This window comes from Leopardus geoffroyi, chromosome C1 (assembly GCF_018350155.1).
Source record: "Leopardus geoffroyi isolate Oge1 chromosome C1, O.geoffroyi_Oge1_pat1.0, whole genome shotgun sequence".
NCBI lineage: Eukaryota > Metazoa > Chordata > Mammalia > Carnivora > Felidae > Leopardus > Leopardus geoffroyi.
In genome coordinates, this window is record NC_059328.1 from 162,663,328 (window position 1) to 162,688,951 (window position 25,624).

At 38.3% G+C, this 25,624-nt stretch overlaps 1 protein-coding gene across 1 annotated transcript in view; it reads right to left on the reverse strand.

Annotated features, from left to right (window-relative positions):
- Positions 1–18,927: 18,927 nt before the first annotated feature.
- OLA1 (Obg like ATPase 1) overlaps positions 18,928–25,624 on the reverse strand; it is a 174,650-nt gene continuing 167,953 nt past the window's right edge. Inside the window, exons 9-11 of the mRNA XM_045480240.1 lie at positions 24,960–25,056; positions 22,783–22,905; positions 18,928–19,436 (exon numbers count right to left, since the gene is read on the reverse strand). Of these exons, the coding sequence (XP_045336196.1) occupies positions 19,335–19,436; positions 22,783–22,905; positions 24,960–25,056 (322 nt within the window). The 3' untranslated portion in view covers positions 18,928–19,334. The remainder of the gene's footprint in view (positions 19,437–22,782; positions 22,906–24,959; positions 25,057–25,624) is intronic.

Genomic DNA, 25,624 nt, shown 5'->3' on the forward strand with positions numbered 1-25,624 from the left:
GCTGATCTAAGACTTGTCCTTTTACACATGTGTCATCAGTTTTAATTAAAGGAACCAGTTTCCTGTTCATTATGGTATTCCTACAGCATTGAGTTCTTTTAAGGGATTATATCTCTGCCAAGATCTGTGATGTAGCAGGCATAACATAAAGAATGAATAAAAGGCTGGATCCCAATGGTAGCCAGCCTCCAGGATGGCCACAAATGATTCCTGCGCCCTCGTATTCATGCCCTTGGGGAGGGTTGATCTATGTAATGAAGGGGAGCAAATTTTGCCATCCTAAAATATGTGTCTTTGGCAAAAGGATTATTTTGAGCTAAAGGCAACCAAAACTCAGCAGATTCAGGAAAACCTCTTTACCTCCCCCCCCCCGCTTCAACTGCCTAAATTTATACTGGAAAGGGGGCCTGTTTCAGGGAGACAGCTATTACGAGAGACACCTTCTTACCCAAGAAACTTATCTACATAAAAGGACAGCTTTGTTTTCCAAACTTCTCCTGTGCCTTCCTGTGAATGGCCGTCCTCCGCTTGGTATCTCCAGACTCCGACCCCTTCCCTTAACTCTGGATGTTCTATAAGCTCCAAACACCTGGCTGACCTTTGGGTCTCATATTTTTACGGGACTCCCGTTTGTTTGAAATTTGTTTTTCTTCTGTTAATCCATCTTATATCAATTATCAGACCAGCCCAAGAACCTAGAAGGGAAGAAGGGAAACATTTTCCACCCCTACAGTAACAAACGGGAAATCTGGGAAATGAGTGTGGGACTTCTTCAGAGGCTAGATCACAAAAGACACTGTGGTTTTTGCCTTGCCCCTTGGGTTGCTGGCTCTGGGGGAGAGCGAGCAGCATGAAGACTTTCTAGCAGCTCTGCGAACGAGTCCACGTGATTAGACACTATCTGGCCACAGTTTACCAGCCGTGGGAGTGCTCTATCCTGGAAGCAGATCCTCTGGGTCCAGTAAGCCTTTATCTGGATGCCTGCAGCCCAGCTGAGCAGCTCCTGGGTCTCTGACCCACAGAAGCTGTGCGAGATAATGAGTGCTTATTGTTGCTTTATGCTGCTGAGCTTGGATGTATTGTGTGATGCAGATATTTATAACTACTAGAACACCTAATCAAGAGGAGCTCTACAACTTTTACCAGGGGAGGAAAGATGCATGTGGACATACACAAATTTGTGGAGTCAGCCAGTATATGTATAATCAGATACTGACTATTACCTGGTATGAGAAATGGGAGAGGGGAGGGAAGAGGTTATGCAGTTGAAAAACAAGGAGCCCATCTGGGAAGCTGTCAAGAGGTCGGTTTTGGAAGAAAAGGAGATTTGAAGAAAGGCAGGGCCACATTTTGGTGGCCAGGTCGGTGGGGGAGGCATCTCTCCTTTTTGGAGAAATCAGTTTCTGAAAAGTTTACACAAGCATTCTTTGCAAAATGTGAATGTCACTTGAAAATCAAGACTATCTCTTTTTTTCTTATTATTTTTTTTAACATTTATTCAGTTTTGAGAGAGAGAGAGAGAGAGAGAGAGAGAGCGCGCAAGTGGGGGAGGGGCAGAGAGAGAAGGAGACACAGAATCCAAAGCAGGCTCCAGGCTCTGAGCGGTCAGCCCAGAGCCTGACGCGGGGCTTGAACTCACAAACTGTGAGATCATGACCTGAGCCGAAGTCAGACACTTAACTGACTGAGCTACCCAGGTGCCCCTGAAAATCAAGACTTTAGGACAATATGAGTCAACCTGTTTTTAGTAAAGTAACTCATAAAATTGTGAATTTTGCACCTTATAAAAAGTACAAAAAAAAACTTACCAAGACACACAAAAGTTGTTACCAGTTTGTTGTCTCCTACCACTTACATTGTGTGAGACACAACAGAACATTTATTTATTAGTTGGTTTAAATTGCAGAATAAAAAGATCCAGTTCTTGGTGGGTTGGTTTCCATCCTGGAAAAATGGATATAAGCTGAAATAAAGGGAATGATTTCTATTTAGTCGAAAGGAATAAACAAACAAACAAAAGCCCTTCAATCAACCAGAGAAAATTAGTACCTCTTTCCAGTCTATTGTTTTTCATTTTGCTTTGCTTTTTGTTCTTGTTTTCTTTCTTAAAAGGACGTTGAGAGCCATCGTGGAAGTCATGATGATATGGAAACACTGGCTGGAAAAGCATCCTGGTATCTTTTTCTTTTGCCTAATTCTCCTTCAAGATACTAGCTTCAAATGACATAGGAAGTTTGCTTAAATCAAATAGAAAATTAAAGCACGCGAGTTAAGGAGCTGGAAGAAAAAGTACTGTAAAGTAAATGAACAAATATGTAAAAAAGGTACTCAGCCTCACAATACTTAAAGAAAGGCAAGCTACAAGGAGATGCAATTTCTAAAACCCTATCAGGTTGGCAAAGATGAAAAAGTTTGATAGTACTCAGTAAATGAGAGGAAAGGGGAGTAAGTCAAATCGCAGGATAGGGATGGGAATGCAAATTGGCACAATTTCAGAGGGCAATTTGACAACATCTAGCAAGATGTTAAATGCGCATACCCTTTGACACAGTAATTCCATCCCTGGGTATAAGTACAATTGGAGGATATCCATTGCAGCCTTGTTGGAAATCATTAAAAAAAATGGAAATAGCAATGTGCACAATCGAGAGTGGCTAAATCACAAGTGATAACAAAGGCAGGGAGTGCTTGCTTGTTTTGGGATCAGCGCTGTTCTAAGAGTGCTACTATGTACAGTCACGTGATCTCGTAAGAACCCTGAGACTCCATTCTCTTCCTATCATGGTACAACCATGCCATACGAACACCATCCTGCCATCCAGATCGCAGGGGGAGGTCCACCTGTGCTGACACAAAGGCCACTTATGCAATAGAAGGGATAACAGGCAATTTTAGAACAGGTTGTCGAGCACAATCTCATTTATGATAAAGAAATAATAAAGTGTGTATATACGCTTACATTTATGCAGGAAATATCTAGGAAGATAATCCAGAAAGAGTTAACTGTGAGATCCTCAGGAGAAGTGTCCATTTTTTATTTAATATCTTCTTTATTTTTCAACTTTGTGTATGTATGTATGTATTTATTTACTTATTTACTTACTTACTTGCCTAGTACACATGTGTAGAGATTTTGCCTGGAGTTAGACAAACTGCGCAGGTTGAGGTCACAGTTTTCAAGACTGCCTTCACTTCTGACACCAACTGCTATGGGGCACTCAGTTTCGATAATCCACTGTAAGGGCTCACAGAACCCATTGCGGCTATTCTATTCATGGTTTTGGTTTCTTATACGGGAAAGGAGGCAGATGAAAGCCAGCCAAAGGAAGAGACACATAGGACAGAATCTGGGAGGGTTCCAGACATGAGACTTTCATTGTCCTCTCCTGTGGCTTAAAGATGCGTTACCCTCCTGGCACTGATGTGTGACAATGCACACGGAGAACTGCCAACCGTGGAAGCTCACACGAGCATCAGTATCCAGAGATCTTAACGGGGTTTCGTTATGTAGGCATCACTGATTGATTGCCCCCATGGTTGAAGTTTACAGATTGATACTACAGGATCCAAAGCCACACACTAAATTATAACTGACCTTTCTGGAGGGGCCGGTCCTTACTCTAAGATCCAGGGTGGCCATCCTATCCCTAAACAAAGACAGTCGTATCGGGGATGACACAGATTAATTCAAGAAGCTGAGGGTGAAGGCCAGACCTGTTTTTGGGCAAGGCCAAATTCTTTATTACACATTTTTGTAATAAAAACCTGGAATAGCTATATGGTTGGTGTTCCAAATGCTTATTGGTACACAGTATAATTTCCAAGCTGTGTTTTTATGTAAGAGGACTGGTTTGCACTGAGACTCCATGGTCACGTGGATTCTTGTTCTGCGTTTTCTTAGATTCTATATTTGTCTACTTGGCATCCATTGGTTACAGACAGGGTCACACTAATGGCCAGAGCTGTTTACATCTACCTCTGTGAGCCAGCTTTTGTGGGCACCTGATAATATTACAAATCCTCCAATCGGTCATGAGTCCGTACTCCCCACCACCTCTTTTATTGCACTCACATACCAAGCCAATATTCCTCTGCCCTAATAACCCAGGGCCAGGTAGCATATAACAAGAGACCATCTCTATAGCCCAGAGCCTGCTGACTCAAACTAGCCAATATTAACCTGTTTTCTCTGCCTTGCCTTGCCTTCCTGTGGGAAACAATAAAGGTTCTGGCCCATGCTTTCCCCTCACTGCTTCTGCCTCCTGACCAAAACTGGTGCTACCCCACGTGGCCTTTGTGGCACAATGTGCTCCCTTCTCTCGGGAAATGTAAGTAATAACAATCTTCCTTCAATGGCATTAGCCTCGTTGTGTCATCTCCAAAATTAAAAGCCTGTGGGTACAGCCGAGGCAACTCTGAGACCTTCCTCCAAAAGGCCTAGGTTTTAAGAGGGTAATAATCCTTACTGATTGGCACAGGCCTGGGCTCATATATGCTTGTTGAATTTTTTTAAATTTATTTTATTTTATTTTATTTTCTCTTTTATTTTATTTTAGAGAAAATGAGGGGGGGCGGTTAGGGGGAGAAGGGCGGCAGGAGAAAGAAAGAGAATCTCAAGCAGGCTCCACACCCAGCACAGAACCTGACATGGGGATTGATCCCACGACCGAGAGAGCACAACCTGAGCCAAAACCAAGAGTCAGATGCTCAAATGAGTGAGTCACCCAGGCGCCCCACATGCTTGTTGAATTTAACGAATAAGTTTATACTACTAGTTTTTCCTACAGTGATACAGCCAATAAACTATTCATCTTGCTTGATGTGATCAGGGCCATACATGGAATTTGAGAAGTTCCATAAACCACTTGCAGAAATACGTATCAGCTTTCAAATTCTGCACTGAGTGAATTTACTGGAATACTGATGTCCTACTTGGTCAGTGTTGTTTTGTTACTCTTTCTACTCCGCTAACCCCAATTCATTTAGTTAGCAAATACACTTATATCTATCTATTGCTAAGAACTAAAACGTCCTTGGTCAACTTAAAAACTGAAACTCAGAATGAAGAGAAAATTGTACTTATTCCATTTAGGCTGGTTGCATGACTTAATTTAGGCTCTGAGCAAATTTAGCTTATGAGTGTTTTTGCTTGTTATAAAATGTCAGGGATTTCTTGGAGCTGGCTTTAACCAAAACACCTGTGTATGAACTCTCAGACAAAGATATGAAAAACAGAAATTCTGGTAAACTGAAGGTGTACATTTGATAGTTAATTCCATACATGACAGTGTTTGACGCAGTGGTCCCTGAAATGAGGTTTGGTCATATTCATGCATTTTTAGGGACATAAGGTGTAAAGATGGGAGTGGGCTAGAAAGGAGAAAAACCTCAATAATATTAAATAAAGAACAAATTTAAGCCTTGAGCAATAAAAATGGATAAAGCACTGAAGTTCTGGACAAATAAGATTATGAAATGCCAAGCCATAAAGAATGAAGAATATTTGGAGTTTTAATAATGTAGGTGAGCTTTTATAGCAATTGTAAAAAAATAATGTGATTGCCTCAGGCAATAGTAGAGCCTGTTTATAGTCAGTTTCTAATAATTCCCAAAGGCGGACCCCAATTAAGAACTCAAATTCTGAACCAGAAAGGTTGAAAAACATTTTGAAGACAACTCTAAAATGGCTCTTTGGGAATACTGACATTTTTCTAGAGATTAGTTAATGAAAAATCATTTTAGTTATACTATTACACTTAGCCAAATTATGCTGGAAAACCAGAAAAATTAAAAACACTTTGGTTTTATAATACCCTTGGAGCTTTAGCTAAAGTTAACAAGCTATAAAGGAACCATGGTTTACCAGCCAAGTGTAAGGTGGGGAATTGCTTTTGTTGAGTCAGGGTAAAGAGTGTTAGTTATAAATGCTCTTGAGCATGGCAAATTTTGTGAAGTCATGTGTATCTGGAGGCTTTTAGCTGCAAGTAACAGAATACTCAAACCAAAGTGTCTTAAACAATGAGAGCATTTCATTCTTGCACAAAACACGAAGTCTGGAGGCAGGCTGATCCAGGTTTGGATCAGCACCAGTTAGTGATGTTTCTTGGTCCACTTTTATTTTTTTTTAGGTTTATTTATTTTGAGAGAGAGAGAGAGAGAGAAAGTATGAGTGTGTGTGTGGGGGGGGGGGGGGGGCACAGAGAGACAGGAAGAGAGAGAAAGAATCTTAAGCAAGCTTTGCATTCTCAGCCCAGAGCCCAATGCAGGGCTCCAACCCACGAACAGTGAGATCATGTCCTGAGCCGAAGTAGGATGTTAACTGACTGAGCCACCGAGGCGCCCATGCCCATCTTTTTGACCTTCCTTCTCCACTACTCCGAATACAGTTCTTTACTAAATCTATTATTTTCATATCTAAAAGGAATGCTATCCAGAGAGCCCTGGAATTCATCTCAAGTCCTCATAACAGGAGGGAAAAGAGCGGGGTAATCTCTTCCGTTCTCCCTCTTTTAGGGGAGGAAAAATCCACTCTTCTTCCAGCTGTGTCAAGCCCTGTCCTCAGACTTCTTTACATTTCGGAGGCCAGAGCTGAGTCACCTGCACAGTAGAAGAGAGATTACAGGATGAATTTGGGCTAATAATGATTCATCTCCTAGAGATGGGCACACTTACTATGGAGCAAAATTGAGATTTTGTTAGCAAGCGAAAAGCAATCAGCAGTGTTTGTGATATTTGGAGGCTTTAGCAGGTGAAAGGTGGGGCATCAGTCCCCTATAGCTGAGCTGGTCATTCCTATTCAAAGGATGCATAAAAAAACGAAATTTAGGGGCACCTGGCTGGCTTAGTCCATTAAGCGTCCAACTTCGGCTCAGGTCATGACCTCGGTTCACGAGTTCAGGCCCGACATCGGGCTCATTGCTATCAGCACAGAGCATGCTTCAGATCCTCTGTCCCCCTCTCTCTCTGCCCCTCCCCTGCTTGTGATCTCTCAAAAATAAAAAAACATTAAGAAAAAAAAATTTTTTAAAGGAAATATATCTTTCATTTATTATATGGTTTAAGTTGGGTAAGGACCTCAGTAAAACCAGGTATCATATGTGGCATCATTTCAGTTAAGCTATGGGATAAGCTCCTTACTTAGAAAACTTGACCAAACCTAATATGGCCCTTCATTAAATCTATTTTCAAGTAAAAAAGAAATGATATGGGGTGCCTGGGTGGCTCAGTTAATTAAGCGTCTGACTCCTGATTTTGGTTCAGGTCATGATCTCCCGGTTTGTGGAATGGAGCCCCACATCGGGCTCTGAGCCCTGCATCAGGCTCCACGCTAACAGTGCAGAGCCTGCTGGGGATTCTCTCTCTCCCCCTCTCTCTGCCCTTCCCCCACTCATGTGCGCGCACGCGCTCTCTCTCTCTCTCTCAAACTAAATAAACTTAAAAAAAAAAATGATACCCAAAGTCGCTGGAATTTCACCCCAAATGACACAAATAAAATAAGCCAAATGGCTGAAATCACTTACACACCAAATTTGACCAAACAAGCTTGCTCTCACGCTGGGATCAGAAGAGTGGCAAGCTGGAGGCTTTGTTCAAAGCAAAGAGAGCACTGAATTCTACAGACCATTGTCCTCTGAGCCAGCAGAGAGATATTAGTAAACAGGGTTAGTTAATCCATTCAGGCAAGAGCCTCAAAAGTTCAAGATGCTTTCTCATCTGCACTTTCATGGGATTTCAAAGGATTGAAATGAAAGGCTATGGGCTATACCTGTCCTCCCCCCATTTATATCACTGATAGCAGCAGCCACACCTGCTATTCTCCACTGAGACTGAAACTTTTCTCAAGAAGGGTGGTTGCCCTAAACAGAAGGTTTGGCAGGCCTCACGAGGGCAAGAACCAAGGAATCTTACCACAAAAATAGACAAAATGCCAAGCCTCATGAGAGATTACCTGAAGCGCTGGAACAAGGCAAGAAGCAGGAGCCAAGGGGCCAGAAGGCGCAGTTTCCCCAGGGACTGACACTCAGCAGGCAGGCCGTGCAGTGTCCACACTGACAACATACTAGGACGCTTCTGAAGTACCTGATGGCTGCTGGCCTGCACCCCAAGTGCTCCTCGACCTCCCCACAAACCACGTCCCCACAGCCTAAGTAAAGGTTTAATCAGTGGCGCTTCTAGGATTCTGTGCTAGCCCGCGAAACCTGGTTTAAAAAAAAAAGGAAAAAAACCCCACAAAAGCAAAGGGCAAGTTGAAGAGAGCTGTGTGAAAGCTTCCACGTTCCCTTCAAACTGCCCCCTCCACAGCCCCTCTGCTGTGGCTTTTCACTGAGAAATAAGGTACAGAGGCCCCATGTCTTCCCTGTCTTTTCTTCTATCCCAGAAGAAGCATTCCTGCATCTACCAAAGGCCGGGTCCTCCACCCATGTGCCAGATCGAACCCCGTCACCCCACCACCTCTCAAGGACCACACTTCTGTCCCTTCCTTTCCCTCTTTGCCTCCAGCCTCAAACCCTCCTCCTTCCCACTGCTAAAAAAAATCCAACGAACCAACCAACGAACGCACCAACCCACCAACCAATCCACCAACCCCCAACCAACCCTTTTGCCTGAACATCTGCCTCTACCTTCGATCCCATTTCTCTTGTCCCAATTATGGCAAAACTTTTCACAAGAGTCATCCAAACTTACTTTCAAGTGAAACAGAACTCATCAACCAGCACACCTTTACACACATCTTTTTTCAACCGCTCAGCAGCATTTGCTTTCTTTTTGAAACTCTGCCTTCCCCTGGCTCCTCTGACCATACTCTCCTTGGTTTGTTCTGACATCGTTAGCTGCTTCTTTCAGTCTGTTTGGCTGATCTCCACTCCTTTCCTTGACCTTTGTTCCAGGTCAAGTGATCTACTTCAGTTCTCAGGTTTTGAATACCACCCACAGAGTAATGATTCTAAATTTATGTATCTGCTGCCTGAAACTTTCTTCCGAACTTCAGACACATGTAGCTAGTGGCCAACAGGATATCTACGACGTGTTTAATTAAAGGGCATCTTGAGCCTACATTTAAAACATTTTTAAATTGATTTGTTTTCTTATTGAGTCTTAAGAATACTTTGTATATTTCGGTTAAAAAAATTTTTTTTAAGTAGGCTCCACACCCAACATGGGACTTGAACTCACAACCCTGAGATTACAAATTGCATGCTGTAGCCAATTGAGCCAGCCAGGCATCCCTATTTTGGTTAAATTCTTTATCAGATAGGTCTTTTGCAAATATTTTCTCCCAGTCTGTTGCTTGTCTTCTCATTCTCTTTACAGTGTCTTGCAGACATTTTTAATTTTAATGCAGTACAGCTCATCAATCCTTTCTTTCATAGATTGTGTCTTTGGAATTAAAAAAGTTATCACCATACCCAAGGTCATCTAGATTTTCTCATATGTTATTTCCTAGGAGGTTTAGTTTTTAGTTTTGTATTTTACATTCAGGTTTGTGATCCATTTCAAGTTACTTTTTTGTGAAAGGTGTAAGGTCTATGTCTATTTTTTTTTTTTTTTTTTTTTTTTGCATGTGGATGTCCACTTGTTCCAGCACCATTTGTTAAAGAGATTACCTTTGCTCCATTGTATTGTCTTTGTTCCTTTGTCAAAGATCAGTGGACTATATGTAGGTGGGTCTATTTCTGGGCTTTCTATTCTGTTTCATTGATCAGTCTATTCTTTCACCAGTACCACACAGTCCTCTTTACTATAGCTTTATAGTAAGTCTTGAAGTCTGGTTGTGTCGCCTACACTCAAAATACATTCTCAATTCCTACCTCCACACACTTTCCATAACTGCTCCTCCCTCGAGTCTTTTCCATTTCAATAAACGGCACCATCCATTTGCTCTGGCTAAAAACCTAGAAGTCACTCTTGATTCCTCCCTTCCCTTCTCTCATTCAGTCCAGCATTGTGTCTTCCTCCAGCAAGCAGATCAAGTCAAGTTGCATCTCTCCATTTCTGCCTAGTTCAGATGAAGAGCCAATCTCATTGGTTCTACCATAACTGGTCTCCCTCTTGCCCTCCTCCATAGTCAGCGAGCCCCACACCTTTTTATCTTCAAAAAAAGGAGAGGAAATTAGGATTTATTATACGCATTTTGTATTTACCCTTAAATGAAAACACAGCCAGCCTGAGCAAAGTGGGATTTTTTATGAGATGTGTTGAAATCAGATGGGGATATGAGTTCAGGCTAAATTCCTGAAGAAGAAAGGTAAAGCCCTAGACTTGTAATAGCCACTGCAGCAGCCACTCAACCACATGGCTACTGAGCTCTGGAAATGTGGCTAGTTTGAACTGACATGTGTTTTAGGTATAAAATACACTCCAGATTTTGAAGACCTAGTATAAAATTAAAAAAAAAAAAACACAACCCTAAACAGTCTTAATAATTTTTTGGTTGATTACATGCTAAGGTGATAAAAATTTGGAATACTGGGTTAAATGAAATATGTTATTAAGATTGTTTCTTTAAAATGTGGCTGCTAGAAAAATTTAAATTATATCCATGCCTCACATTCTATTTCTGCTAGGCAGTGCTTCCCTGGAAGGTATATAATGCAGGCCTGGTGTGGTTCTCTGGCCTGACGTCCCCTTTCCTGCTCCATCTCTCCCGGGCATGTCAGCCAGCACATTTGCTTCTTTGTCACAGGATACTCTCATGACTGGGAGGACTGGTGAGATGGCTGATAGATCAAGATTCCAAGTGATCTTTGAAGACATGCATCAAGGGCGCCTGGCTGGCTCAGTTGGAAAAGCATGCGGCTCTTCATCTTGGGGTTGTGAATCTGAGCCCCACATTGGGTGTAGAGATTACTAACATAAATAATAAACTTAGGAAAATAAAATAAAAACACACATCAGACTGTATGGCTTTGTTGTTGTTGTGGTTGAAAAACTCTAATGGCTATCCATTTAAGTTACAATGAAAGCTCAACACTATGTCATACATACAAGGCCCTGTGTAACTGAGAACCTCTTACTCATTACACATTAGCCACCCCAGCCTATCTGTTCTTCCAAAACACGGGGCTCTTTCTTCCCTTGTAGCCTCTGCATTGGCTGTTCCTACTGCCTGCAATGCTCACACCCTCTTCACTCCTTGAGTTTTGGCTCAAATGAATACACGGAAGTTCTCAGATATGATGTCATTCTAGATGCATCTTTACATTGCCTTCACATCTTTCAGTTATTTAAATGAAAAACTGCATAACTATTTTAATCCCATTTATGTAAAAACAAATATGCATGCACATATATGTACATACAATAACTATTTGGAAGGATACACACCAGGTAACTGAGATTACTTCTGTAATCATACTGTACATACTGCCCCACAACTGACTTCTCCATAAAGCAGTATGAGTAAGAAATTTTTCTATGCCAGCTCATATATATGCACTTTATTCTTTTTAATGGCTGAAGGTATTCTTTTGCATGAGCGTATTATAACTTGCTTCACCATTTCCCTATATTGATGGATATTTAAATTGTTTCCAGTTGTTTTTGCTATTACAGTTGAATCTTATTACAGCTGATATGGATTTCAATTCTTTGGATCATAGAAAACAATTTACCTTCTTATGTATGGGAGTCAGTTTTTATCATATTTTCTGAAATAATTCATCCTGTTCAATTGCGAAATGTGGCCATCTTAACCATTAACGAATTCTTTGCATGTGGTTTATATATTGATCTTTCCAACCAACATCTTTAAAAGTTCAAAGTAGGGGTGGGGCACCTGGTAGCTCAGTCGGTTGAGCATCTGATTCTTGATTTCAGCTCAGGTCATGATCTCACAGTTCATGAGATCAAGCCCCACCTCAGGCTCTGCTCTGGCAGCACAGAGCCTGCTTGTGATTCTCTGTCTCCCTCTCTCTCTGTGTCCCTACCCTATTCATGTGCACTTTCAAAAATAAACATTAAAAAAAAACTTTATATAAGCACTTTGTGATGATTCAATATTGCTAGTAATGCTTTGTGCACAAGGGCTGTAATTATATAATTACATTTATAATTGAGGGATACACTTTTCTTTTCTAAATTGAGGTAACATATACAGTACAGTACATAAATCCTGATCATACAGCTTAATAAAATTTTACATATGTATACATCTGAGTAACTGCTCCCAAGATAAAAATATAGAACATTTCTCACACCTTAGCAGACTGAGCGACAGCACATTTTCATTGAGTAAGGATACTTTTTAAGCTGTTTTCTTTCAAATTCCCACATTCCTCATTTCTTTAGGATGATTACTTACGATTCTTATGCTAATAATAATTTGGAGAAGGGACAGTAGGGTGAAGAAATAGGGGAATCACAAGTGTCTGTTTGGTGTTTTCTCATCTGTACTCATCTCTAATCATTTATCTATTTTTAGAAACTGCTCATGGATGTCCTAGGCTGAGTTAAGAAGAAAATCATGGATTGCCAAAATTTGCAGGTTTATATGATCCAGACTGACAGGATTTTCATTCTATTGTCCCAAAATTGTTTCTATTCATTAAGGCCAATATGGGTCATTCAATGAAGATAATCCTATGTATACTATACTATTTGTAAAGTTATGAACATTTTTTAAAGATTTTTTTTTTTTGGGGGGGGGGCACCTGGGTGGCTCATTTGGTTAAGCCTCCGACTTCAGCTCAGGTCATGATCTTGTAGTCCGGTCCCTGAGTTCCAGCCCTGCGTTGGGCTCTATGCTGACAGCCCAGAGCCTGAAGCCTGCTTGGGATTCTGTGTCTCCCTCTCTCTGTGTTCCTCCCCAGCTCGTGCTCTGTCTCTCTCTGTCTCTCAAAAATGAATAAACACTAAAAAAAAATGAAAATAAAAAATAAAAAAAAAATTATTTTTAAGCAATCTCCACACCCAGCATGGGACTCAAACTCAAAACCCTGAGATCAAGAGTTGCGTGCTCTACTGACTGAGCCAGCCAGGCTCTTTTTTTTTTTTTTTTTTTGAATGGGAAGTAATGAGCTGTGCAATTTTGGTTATGCAATTTAATTTCTTTGTGTCTTTACCAGAAAAGGGATAATGAGAAAAAAAAAAAAACCTGAAGACGTAAGAATAATAATGGAGATACATAAAATAATGACAGAAAAGTAGGTTATGGTCACATTATCAATAGCCTCAATTGCTGACTTGATATATTTGGATTTCCTTAGCCTTTCTTTTTACTGCTTTTTTTTCTTGACTGTCCAAAGACCCCTACGGTATTTTAGTTACACTGTATTGAATAGAATTTTGTGGCTACTTTGTAAATGTAATAACAATTTTCTGTGAGAAAATTCCAATTTCCAAATAACTACGACCTACTCTTTGCAACAGTTTGTGACTTGTCATTTTGTTAGCATTACTTAACCTTTCTGCTCCTCAGTAACTTCTGACTTACAGAATAGGTGAGTTAAGCAAGATATTCTAAAATGACATTTTCAGCCTAAAAATTCCAAGATTTACATGAAGTCCAGGCATGTTATTAGCAAAAAAAAAAAAAAAAAGTCAACACTTATCACTCAATCCAACAATTTCCTCTTTCAAAACGTTCTTTAGCAAAAGTAAAATATTAATATTTCTTCTGTACAACAGGTATTTAAAGAACCACAGAAAAACATGCTGCATAGTTTTCTTGTGTAGAATACATAAGGACTGGGCCTGTTAGGTGATGTTAAAGGGAATTATATAGAAATTTACATCTATTGTGTACCTCTTATACATCTGGAACTCTCTTTAGTCCTTTTGTGCCAGGGCATTTAATCTATGTGTCAGTATGATCTTCATTATGTATATGAAGAAGGACCAGCTTGCACAGGGCGACATCCAAGTAGTGGATGTGTTATCTGAACCTAGATCTGATCACAAGCTCTCTCGACCCTATAAAGCTGTGCTTGTAACATGGTACAGAAGGTGTGAATTCCCAAGAAGGTGTAATGGAGACAAGTATGGGAAATGTAGATGTTTGTTGGGGTAAAAACCTAAGTTGCTGCAAGAGAAATACAGTAGCTCAAAGAACACTGGAGTTTATTTATTTTTCATTTACCAGCCTCACGGTTAGCAGTCAGGCAGCCGGGTGCTCTGCTCCTCAGAGTCCTTCCTGCCATCTCGTGGCTCTACCGTCCTCTGGGGTGCTGTCCTCGTATGGATTTTTAATGATGGGCTCTCTGGGACCTGTTGGGAAGGAAAATCGCTCCTGAGGGAAACACACATCCAACAATTTGAAGGCCTAGATCTCGAATCAGCCTTCACTCACATTCCACTGACAAGATTTTAGTCATGCGATCTACACCTGGCTGCAAAGAAGCTGAAAAAGTTTGCAGCAAGACAGCCAGGTGCCTAGATATACTCTATTAAAATTACAAAAAAGGAATGCATTCTGGTAGCCAACTAGCATACCCTCGTACTATGTCACTTCTCAGAGTAAAATCAACAGAGTTGATAAAGTAATCGGCGAGCGCCTCCTTCAAACAGTTCATAGTTATGAAGAGTAGAGTGTTTTATAAAACTATATCCAGAGGACTAGGAAAATGGACTTGCGATGTAATTAACTGAAGATGAGATCTATTCCTTGTACTCTTAAGACAACCATGATGGTTTATTTCACCAGAAAAAAAAAAAAAAATAGCAATTTGCACAAAGACCAGAAGGAGAGTCAAAGAATCAGACGCATCACTATTTATCAGTCTTTCCCACATTCCTATGGCAACAGAATGCTATGATCTTGCTGGATGGGTTCTGTGCCTTCAAATGCAGGCCAGACACAGGCACTTGAGGACGGTTTCTTTCCTCCTTAGCAGCTTGCCAAGCACAAAAGCAACTCTATCATACATGATGAGAAAGCAGATCTAGAAATGCTTCCCTGGAACAGCATCAAAATGAGCTGTGGTTTGAGAAGCACAACTACAGAGTGAAACGAAGAGTTGGATCTGAGAATCTCAACTCCAGTGATCGAGATCTCATGTTTCACTAAGAACTCTGTTGCACATCCTACAGCTTGTACGTCTGTGATGCGAAACAGGCACATCTCCCTATTACCTCCCATTCTTATGTGTCCTTAGGAGAAATACTGTTAACTATCTGTGACGGTGTTTTCACTGTGACCACACAGAGGGAGGGCTAATAAAATGACTTCAATGGTCAAGTAGACAGAAGTATCCTCAATCGAAGATATCCATTAGAAGACCCAGGAGTGATTTCCTAAACAACATTTACATTTCTCTCTTCTAATTTTACATTTGCCAAGCAACTTTCTGTTCTATGATTTAGTCTTGAGTGGGTACAGATGCTATGAGAAAGTACTCCTAATGTAAGTTAAAAGAATTGCTATCATTTACTAAGCACTTGCTCGGTACTAAGCAGTTTCAGCATTGTACATGTACAAATTCATTCAATCCTCACAACCATGAGAGAGGTCCTATTACCTGCCTTTGATAGCTGACAAAACTGGCTCAGAGTAAAGTAACTTGCCTAAACAGGGACACACAACCAGGAAGCAGTGTGGCCAGGATTCAAACCCCGGCCTCCTGACTCCTGAGTATACACCTTTATCATCATTTTCTTACTTACATATCAGGAACATTTTACTGTAAATGGAAGAACTTGTCATTCTAGTTTATAAATTAGTCTCAGAAGTTTGGAAAATGTTACACACAGCATAGGCTGAGCTGAGAAAAGCAAGTCCCGAAACCTGTAAAGCCAAGGCCTGTATCAGATACTGGCTTAAGAACTCTGCGAAGTGCTGCTGGTCCAATGAGTCCCCTGTTTTTAAAAAATATTTCCTAGTTGCAACATGGGGCTTTTCATTACGATACTAATTTGCAAGTGGCTCAGGATATTTCTAGACTAGGAAGGCAATTCAAAAGCTGTCAGTTTTTATAGGGGCCCCAAATTAATTAGGAGACAAAGTCACTCAAAAGTCAAACCTCTTTTTTAATTTTTGAGAGAAAGAGAGAGAGAGAGAGAGAGAGAGTGGGGGAGGGGCAGGAGAGAGGGAGACACAGAATCTCAGGCAGGGTCCAGGCTCTGAGCTTTCAGCTGAGAGCCCAATGCAGGGCTTGAACCCACGAACCACAAGATCATGACCTGAGCCGAAGTCGGACTCAACCGACTGAGCCATCCAGGCACTTTTTTTTTCTTCTTTTTTTTTAAGGTCAAACCTGGCTCTTTTATTCTATCACTATAGTGTATTTTTACAAGCTTAAAACGAGACAAATTTTCATGACTAAGCAGCTTGCCATTAGGAATAATCATTTCTGAAGTCTCTGGCAAAATAAAAGAAGAGCATTTAGTGTATGTAAGTAGACTAATCAGAAAAATATGAGACAGGAAAAGAAGGGGTTTTCTGTCTCTGACTCTTTGGGGTTTTTTTAAGATTTTATTTTAAAGTAATCTCTACACCCAACATGGGCTCACACTCACAACCCCGAGATCAGGAGTTGCATGCTCTCTACTGATGGAGCCACTCAGGTGCCCTGGTCTCTGACTCTTTGAAGGAGAGGGGACAGAACTGTTACAAAGAATCTTTGAGAATATAATACAAAGAGACAACTGGAGATAAATATCAATATGGATTTTAATGCAAGAAAGTTAAGTTAATCATGAGTAAGAAGACTTGCTCTCCAAATGGAGCTGGCATTTTATAAGTGAATAGAAGCTTCACTCATAACTACGTAAATAATGATAAGTATTTGTGCTTTTTTGGGCGGGGTTCTGGCTCTAATTTGAGCCATGCCTACAAAGCAAGTTATGAAGGTAATATGATAAAAGTAAACTAAGTACTATCACACTTTTTTCAAGCTCTCAGCACAAATCTAACCTCATCTAACACAAATTTGACTCAGATGGATCTACCGATAGGTGTAGAAAACATCCACTTATAATCCTAAAAATACATTATTACCAATATCAAACGAGGGAAAACATGAAGATATAGGCATATACCCAGTTATCTGTATGTAAAAGTTCTTAGAACTCTCAACTTTTGTAGAAAATACAATTTTTCATGTGTATAGAGAATGCTGCAGAACTTCTAACCAAATTCAACATTTTTAGCATTTAATTTCAGCCCGTAGTGAACAGTTACCTCAAAACTTCTTTCTTTTATTAATGGTTCTGTTCTGCAATGCACAATTATCACATTAGAAGTCACAGAGAAAGTACAATTACACACTCTTAAAGCCTTTTTAATGAGATTTCAAACTTCTTTAAGAAGTCTATGCAATTTGGGGCACGTGGGTGGCTCAGTCAGTTAACCCTCTGACTCTTGATTTCAGCTCAGGTCATGGTCTCACAGTTCACGGGTTTGAGCCCCATGATGGGCTCTGTGCCGGCAGCACGGAGCCTGCTTGGGATTCTCTGTCTCCCTCTCTCTCTGCCCCTCCCCCACTCTCTCTTTCATAAATAATTTTTTTTTTTTTTTTAAGAAGTGTTCTCTTAAAAAAAATAGCCTATGCAATTCACTTTGGAGAAGATTCAAAAGCAAGAGATTTGATTTCCTCTTATATTGCTGAAATCCTTACCAATCCACTAATCTATACATTCCTCCAATACAGAAAAATAACAAGAATTTACACAACAAACTTGGTCAACTGCACCCGTACCTGAGTTTCATTTATGTTTTATCTAGTTCCACTTATTCTTATTTTTCTCCTGTTTACTAATTTTTATGTTGGCAGAAGACCAGCATTTGATTCCCGAAAAGAGCATATTCACTAAAGAGCTTCTCAATTATATTCATTACTTGCCCAAATGCCCAAATACTCTTTAAATATCCTTTCCTCTGTATAGCTAAATCTCCAAATGCTTAAAAAAATACTTATTTATTTTAAGAGAACACAAGCGGGGAGCCTGACATGAGGCAATCTCATGAACCATGAGATCATGACCTGAGCCGAAGTCAAGAGTTGGACGCTTACCCGAGACTGAGCCACCCAGGTGCCCAGCCAAATCTCCTTTAAAATCATTTCTTGTCTTGCCTTTTGTGCTACACTAAGTAACTTTCAGTGTTAAGTTTGTGTGTGTGTGTTTAATACTTCATTATCTTTAATGTGACAAAGTAATATAGTACAGGCAAAGGCTGGCCTGAGTGTGAACCTGCATTCCACTGAAATGGTGCTAGGATCATAGAAAATCACAAAAGGCCATGGACGGGGAGAAGGGAGGTCTGGCAGGACTGTGAACATGGGAAAGAAAGTGAGGCTCAGGGATGAGGACACTCTGAGACTATCATCGTAAGAGAAGGCTAAGTGGCAAAACGTCTCCAAATAACTAAGTTTGAAACTATTTTCTTTCAGAATTTTCTGCTACAATTTCTGAAAGTTCTTAACTTACACATACTAAAATTTCAAGTAGCCTAAAATATTCTAATAGAAAATATAAGAACAGTTACAGTTTTCAAGGTCTAATCTTTTTAGCAGTGAACTTTTACACTCACTATGGAAATGAAACAAGAATGTAACCCACCAGACACAAATGGTTAGTTTTCACAGTAATTCCATAATTTCGAAGGAAACATTAAAAACGAATACTCTCCTCAATATAATCAGAACCACCACCAAAAAGCCCTTAATTTTTGAAGCAGAATTTGTTTCCAGCATTATTTTCTTTTTGGTCACAGTCTATCTATGGTCTATCCTTTGTAATGTCATTGCTATCATCTTTCAAAAAAATGTCCATCTACAAATTAATTAACTTTCTTGAGACAAATCCCTGGTATACTATTCTTCTGATTCCCGTGAAAGACTCACTTTTAAGATACAATTGCAGCTGCCCCACACTGCCAGTTACTGTGTCATACACACGCCTTAAAATTCTGTAATCAGCAACCACCAGGTGCCGTATCGCATTCAGCACACCACAGTCAGTCAATACAGACATCCCCAAACACACCAAGGCTGGTTTTGTCAAATGTTTTATTGAGTGTAGACATCTGGAGTACTGTAAAACATGCATTATCTGTAGATTCAAAAAGGAGCAAGCCACATTGTCCTCACTGTCAAATGTGTCAGGCTTGGCATCCATGATGGAGATTAATGAAGTATCATGAGAGTAATATGGTTCCTGAAAAGCCTCTACAATTTGGACTAGGGTCTTAATCACGTGAAAAGCAAAGCTGTTCACATTTAGTGAACTTGCATTTCATTGGAGGTACACAGTATTTTAATTTTAAAACAAAAATAATTCTGTTTTTAGAAGATTCCCATCCCCCAACTGTATCTGTCCCTCAGTTTTCAGAAATTTTAATTTAAAAAAATCATATCCCTTTTTGGAAGTTGTACATTTATCTGAACAATAACTAAAACTTATTTCTTCTTCGGTTGCTGAGGTGTATTAAATTTGAAGAAGATAATATCTCCATCTTCGACAATGTAATTTCTGCCTTGTTGTCTGTACTTTCCAGCAGCCTGTAAAGAGGAGATAGAGAGGAAATGGGTTATTTTAAAACTAAATACATGAGGTAAATGGTAGCAGCAGATGCAAAAAGTATTCTACTTCTTGGGTCATATTAAACACAACAAGAAATACGGGAAAACATGTAAGTTCAAAACTAGACTAGGAGAGAAGCAAAGTCTTCCTGATTTGGGCAGAACTAGATTTTCCATATGTACATAATCATAATGTATTCTCTACTAAATTGTTGGTACATAAATGTAATTATACCAATATCATTAAGTTTCATTACATGCTGTTTATGGTACATTTCTGATGTGTCTGCAAACATCCGGCAAGTCACTGTAACAAAACAGATCAAACCAGGCAGGAAGACTAGACAACTAGTTCGAAGCTACTTTATTTGCTTAAGGAAAATATTTGGTGATACTGGTGATGCCAAAGAGTCTGCTACAAGAGAGACTATTACCAATTTTAATGTACGGATTTTGAATTATTTCCTGGAATTTTTTTTATTTAGTCTTGACAACGGCCAGAGTAGTGTGTACTAAAATTCATCACGAAGAAGTTTACTGACTAATGGCCCTAGTTACAAGCAGACTCTAACAGGTTGGAACTGCAAAGACAGATATTTTTCCCACTTGTAAATTAGTCGGCAAAGCAACTGATTCCACCTGCTGGCATGCAGATCCCCAAGTGCAATCCGCCAGTAATTCTAATACAAACAAGCAGCAGTTCCAGGGACCCAGGTTCACCCCAGGTGCAGCACACACACTCCACCCTAAGCACAACAGGCTCTTCAGCATCTACACTTAACACTGCACACAACTGACACAGTCCCACAGGACCCCACCATCGACCACTCAACAATGAGAACTCAAGGATCTTTTGGGAAAAATTCTCCAAAGTATTTTCTCTCTGCTAGAATTTACTGAGAACATGAAACCTTTGCCCAACAAGATTAGTACTTCTCTTTGAGGATGTTGATAAGAATGTTCAAAGTCAAGTACAATTATACTAATCAGACCCAACACTAACAAAGATCATATATCTGAGGTTAAAATCAACAAACCAGATCACAGAACCCTAGTAAGCATATTTTCAAATGTCTAGACTACTTATTAAAAATCACCTACTAACAATGTGCTATTAAAATGGAACCATTTTTTTAAAAAACCAAGATACCCTAACATTCTAAAAAGATACAGATAGATATACACATAAACACACACATACCCACATTCACATGATTTCTGTAAAGACATGTGATATATTGAAGGCCATATGCTACTTATTTTGAGAATCTAAAGCCCCCTGTTATAAAACAGTATAGACGATTTAAATCAAATACGTATTGACATGACATATTAATGTAAGTTTATATACTTTGTTACCACTCAACTTTACTACTAATTAAAGGTGACAGTGTTCCTTTAAATTCTCTAGAGACCATTTAATCCATTTCCACTGCTATCAGAAACACTGGTTGAAAAAAAAATCAATACCCATTTGTGAATCTTGAGTATGTATTAAACAAGACACGTCTAACCAGTTCATTTGCACTTGAAAGCAGCCATCTGTAGAAGCCAGCTTTGCCTAAGCAGATATGATTGCTAATAATGTGATATCCCTGTAGACTACAAAGCCCACACAGAGCTATTCAGTATATAGTTCACAGCACTGGCATTAAATTAGTTATGCTGCACTGGTGTTAGAAATACATATATATATATATATATATATATATATATATATATATATATACATACACACACACACACATACACACGTACACAATCTTGCTCTCAAACGTAAAACCTACTTGATAATATACAAGTAAATATTTGTTGAAAAGAGAGCATAATGCAATTCATAAATGCTTTACTTGGAGTTCAAATTCTGAAATACTAGTTTTGGTGATGAAAAACCACATAAAATACTTAATGGTATTCTAAGCTGAAAAGCCAGAGGTCATTCTTTTCTAATTTATAATATAAAAGCTTCCAGTGAGTGTTAAGCATTTCTACAAGCAAGAAATATTATTGTATTATATATGATAAAGTTTCTCTGTATAGTGCAAGAAAGCGTTCCCAATTTATGTATCCTTCAAGTTTATTACAACATAGACACTGATTAAGGATTGGTAAAACATGTTTACAGAATATAAAAAAGAAGCATCGGTTCTTGAATTCTAGTACTAGAAAGACATCCTTAATCATCTTTACTTCATGAAAAAATACACATGCCAACATGATGTAGCATGTTGAAAAATAATCTGAGATTTTTCAAGTCTGATTAGCATTCCTGACAAAGTTCAATCTCAGTATTTGTGTACCTATCAATACAAATGACACCATTAAAAAGTTAGTGACTTTGTTTAGTTATAAAATGTAACTTCTTTCACTCCACTTAAAAATCAAAATGGGGCTCTCACTCTACACTGAACCAATTATACCAAGATTTTTCCCTCTTCTTCCTGGGGTCCCAACAGTTCTATTAAAGTCCTGCTGTCCAGTATGATCTTTCCAATGATTACCAATGAGAATAAACTAAACTTGAAACAAACTTTTTTTGCATTCCTTTCAAATTACCAAACAGTAAACACAAGAGAGACCTTTTAAACTTCTTAATATTTTCTATGGTATTCTTCAAATACTGAATTAAATGAAAGATAAAAGAAGCCTTCCTACAATGTCAGTTTAATCACTTGACCTATTTATCAATTACAGATGACACAGTATTAGATTTTGCTAAGTAAAACCTAATAAAGCCAAACTAAGCTTGCAGAATTTACGTTAAAAAAAAATCATTATTCATGTATAAGCACTGCTTCATTGTTAGTGGTTGCAAATCAAATTATACTTATTAGCTAAAATAAAGCATGATTTTGGACCTGCCCTCTAGTGTTGAGAAAGCAAATCAAATTCCCAAAGATCTTAAAAAAAAAAAAAAAAAAAAGTACAACTATGAAGTTTTAGCAAGAACAGATTTTGATTAACTACATTTCTGTCCCTTTCCTTGAATTGATCATGAGCATATATATACTACTTTTACTTTAGATATTCAAATGTAAAAAGTATAATTTTCCTTTGGCCATTAGTGAACAAATTCTTTGAAATTATTTATAATTACTTAAAATTATTTTTATTTTCAGTTTTAGAAAAATGCCACAAATATATACTGATAATTCACACATTTTAAAAATTATCTAAAAGCATGTAAACAGCAACAGCTCTTCAATCAGTTGACAGGAATACTAAACCCTGACACACATTTTAAAAGACAGCTATCATTCATTTTAATGAGTATTTTTATATTAGTAAAAATTATACAATATGAAACCAGAAGATAATTCCTTACCTTGACTGCATTTTCAGAACCTTCTTCTTTAAAATCTTCGTATTTCATTACTTCAGCCATAATGAATCCTTTTTCAAAATCTGTGTGAATCTTTCCTGCAGCCTGAGGAGCCTTCGTCCCTTTCTTTGAGAAGAAAGACCAGAGAAAACTAATTGCATTTAAGATGATTGATTGTAAGCGTAGAGTTTCTTTTCTCTGATCTGCAGTTGGGTTCAACTTAAACTTAGTTTAATATCACAGTTAAGATGTCAGATATACAATTAGTCCAATGTGAACACTGGGCACTGTCTGTGCAGCAGATTTTAGCACAGACAGATCAGTAGATATTAAAGAAGCATGGCTTTGTTTTTCCTGACAGTCATCCAGTTTTATTGATTTAGATGCAGTGGTCTAGTTTGGGTGTAGGTTTCATTTCGATTTTCTATTCTTCACAGTGGAAAAAAAAATAAGGATTTTAAAGTAACTTTCAAGCTGAATTATCAAAGGTTTAAAAAAGATAAAAAGCCTTAAAATTTCAGCTCATCTAAAGAACATATAAAAATCAATATACAAAGGGACATTTTAAAGACATTTCCAACAAATCATAAAAATCTATGTTCAGCAAATAATTTTGAAATTCTCATAAAATTTCAGTAATAAAATTTCCAAACATTTAACATAACACAGGCTGCCTCTAACCATCAGGAAGGAAAATTCAAGTTGATATGGGAAGAAAAATGTCTTATAATTACTCCATATGTTAAATTACAAGGACATACATTCCAGACACACACAACCATGGAAAGAAATTTGAGAAATAATGGTGACCTAAAGGCTGCTTAATAAAGCATGTTAAAGTGATAAGGAGTCTGACACTATAAAGCACAGTTTTTACAATAAAAGATGTATTGGGTTAATATGGCTACTCACTGATGCTTACCTGACTAAATATCTTAGCACATTAAATCATGGATACTTACAATCAGTCTTAAGATAAACCAGCTTTCACATTTTCAAGCCCAGAACATGTTATCTTTCCTGCTACATATACTTAAGTTTGGAAGTTTAAAGGCTTTAAAATATATAGTGAAAATAAACCGTGGCAATTTGTTTACCAACTTGGATTTGCTTTGACATTATTTTCTTAGTCTATATAAAAGGACCTTGGTTAGAAGTCAATCAAACATTTCTTTCCAAAGAGGAGAAGGAATAAAAAGTGAATCTCATTCACACAACACATTTAACATTACATTGAACTGCCTCCGTGATTCTACCCATATTAAATCAAAATAAATCTAACGATAAATTATGATAGTCAGTGAAAACAGAAATCAAAATAGCATTAAAATTTATCATGGAGCATATACTAAAAAAAGCATAATGGAAGAATCCACAAGACAAGGAGTATTTCTAAAAGTTATGACATTATTTTTATATCCTGTAATGCTATTTGGGACTACATATATTTCAAAATATTTTTAAGTAGTAACTACCATATTACAATATATTTACATTTAAAAGCAAGCCATTACAGTTCACAGTTTCTATTGTCCTCTGGGAATAAATTAGTCATTCTTTCTGGTCGTAATCAGTATACATCAATATTTAAAATACATATCACATTTTTAAAGAAGAAAGACTGAATATATAACATTGCAAAAATAAATACCACTTCTATGAATTCAAATAAAAAAGCATGAATTATTACACATTGAGTTTAGCTCTTTGAGCCCAACTGTGTATCTATGAAGAGCATAATGATGTCATATTGCTTTTATTGCTGAAAATGTAATCCGAGCAAAGCAAAGGAGGAAAGAACCACCCGCAACCCAAACAAACTTAGCGAATACAAAATGAAAAGCAACATCAATTTCACTGCAGACAAACCCAGTCACACAGATTAAGCAAGCACAATACTGGTGCGTCTTATCTCTGACCACAGGAGGAGGGTAGACAGATTCTACAGGATGAAGAAATTCAGACTATGTAATAGGCAGAATCAATTGTTACCTGCCTCAATCAATGCCGCTCCACTTTCACTGTTCAGCAGCTCACAAATAATTAAAGTTATCCTGGACAAAAACCTCATCTGTAATGACTAGCTAACCGCCACCATGACAAACTTCAAAGTCAGTGATATCAATCTGAATTCAATAGTGTGGAACTGGATATAGCTGATGAATAAGTATGAATCTTACCCTGATGGTCCATGCACGTACTTCATCTGGGCCTGCAGTGAAAAAGTATTCTAGTTGGAGTGCTGCAAACCCAGCCTTAATGATCTTTGGCAAAGCGCTGAAATAAAATGAAACAAATTCACTCAACATATAAGTTGATTGTGCCAGAGATCAGTATAGAGCTAAAATTATTCATTTCAAGCAGAAATGTTAAAGATATTAGTAAATGACCATTCATCTTTCATAATACACTTGAAGAGGACTGAAAGCATGTAACTGTTTCTAAAAACCCCTTCGAAAATAGGTTTTAATTATATTAGTCTGAATGTATCATTTCGAACTGTTTACCATAAAAAAAAAGAAAAATTTCATCTACCCATCCTAAAACTATTTTCCTCCAATATTAATTATTTCCAGGACATGGGTCATGAAAGCAAAATTATTTGACTGAAATCCAATGTTTAAACAATATATTAGTGTTACTCAGAAAAAACTAAGGCAACTGATTCACCCTTTCCCCTCCCCCACTGAACATGACGAAAGAGTTTTGGCGATCATTCCTTCTCAAAAATATACATAACTAATACCTATGTTATAATTAAAACACTGTACAGAGATGACAGATGACAGTTAAAAACTTAATTTAAAATAAATCTTTTCACTCTGTCTCATGGTAAAGAAAGGAG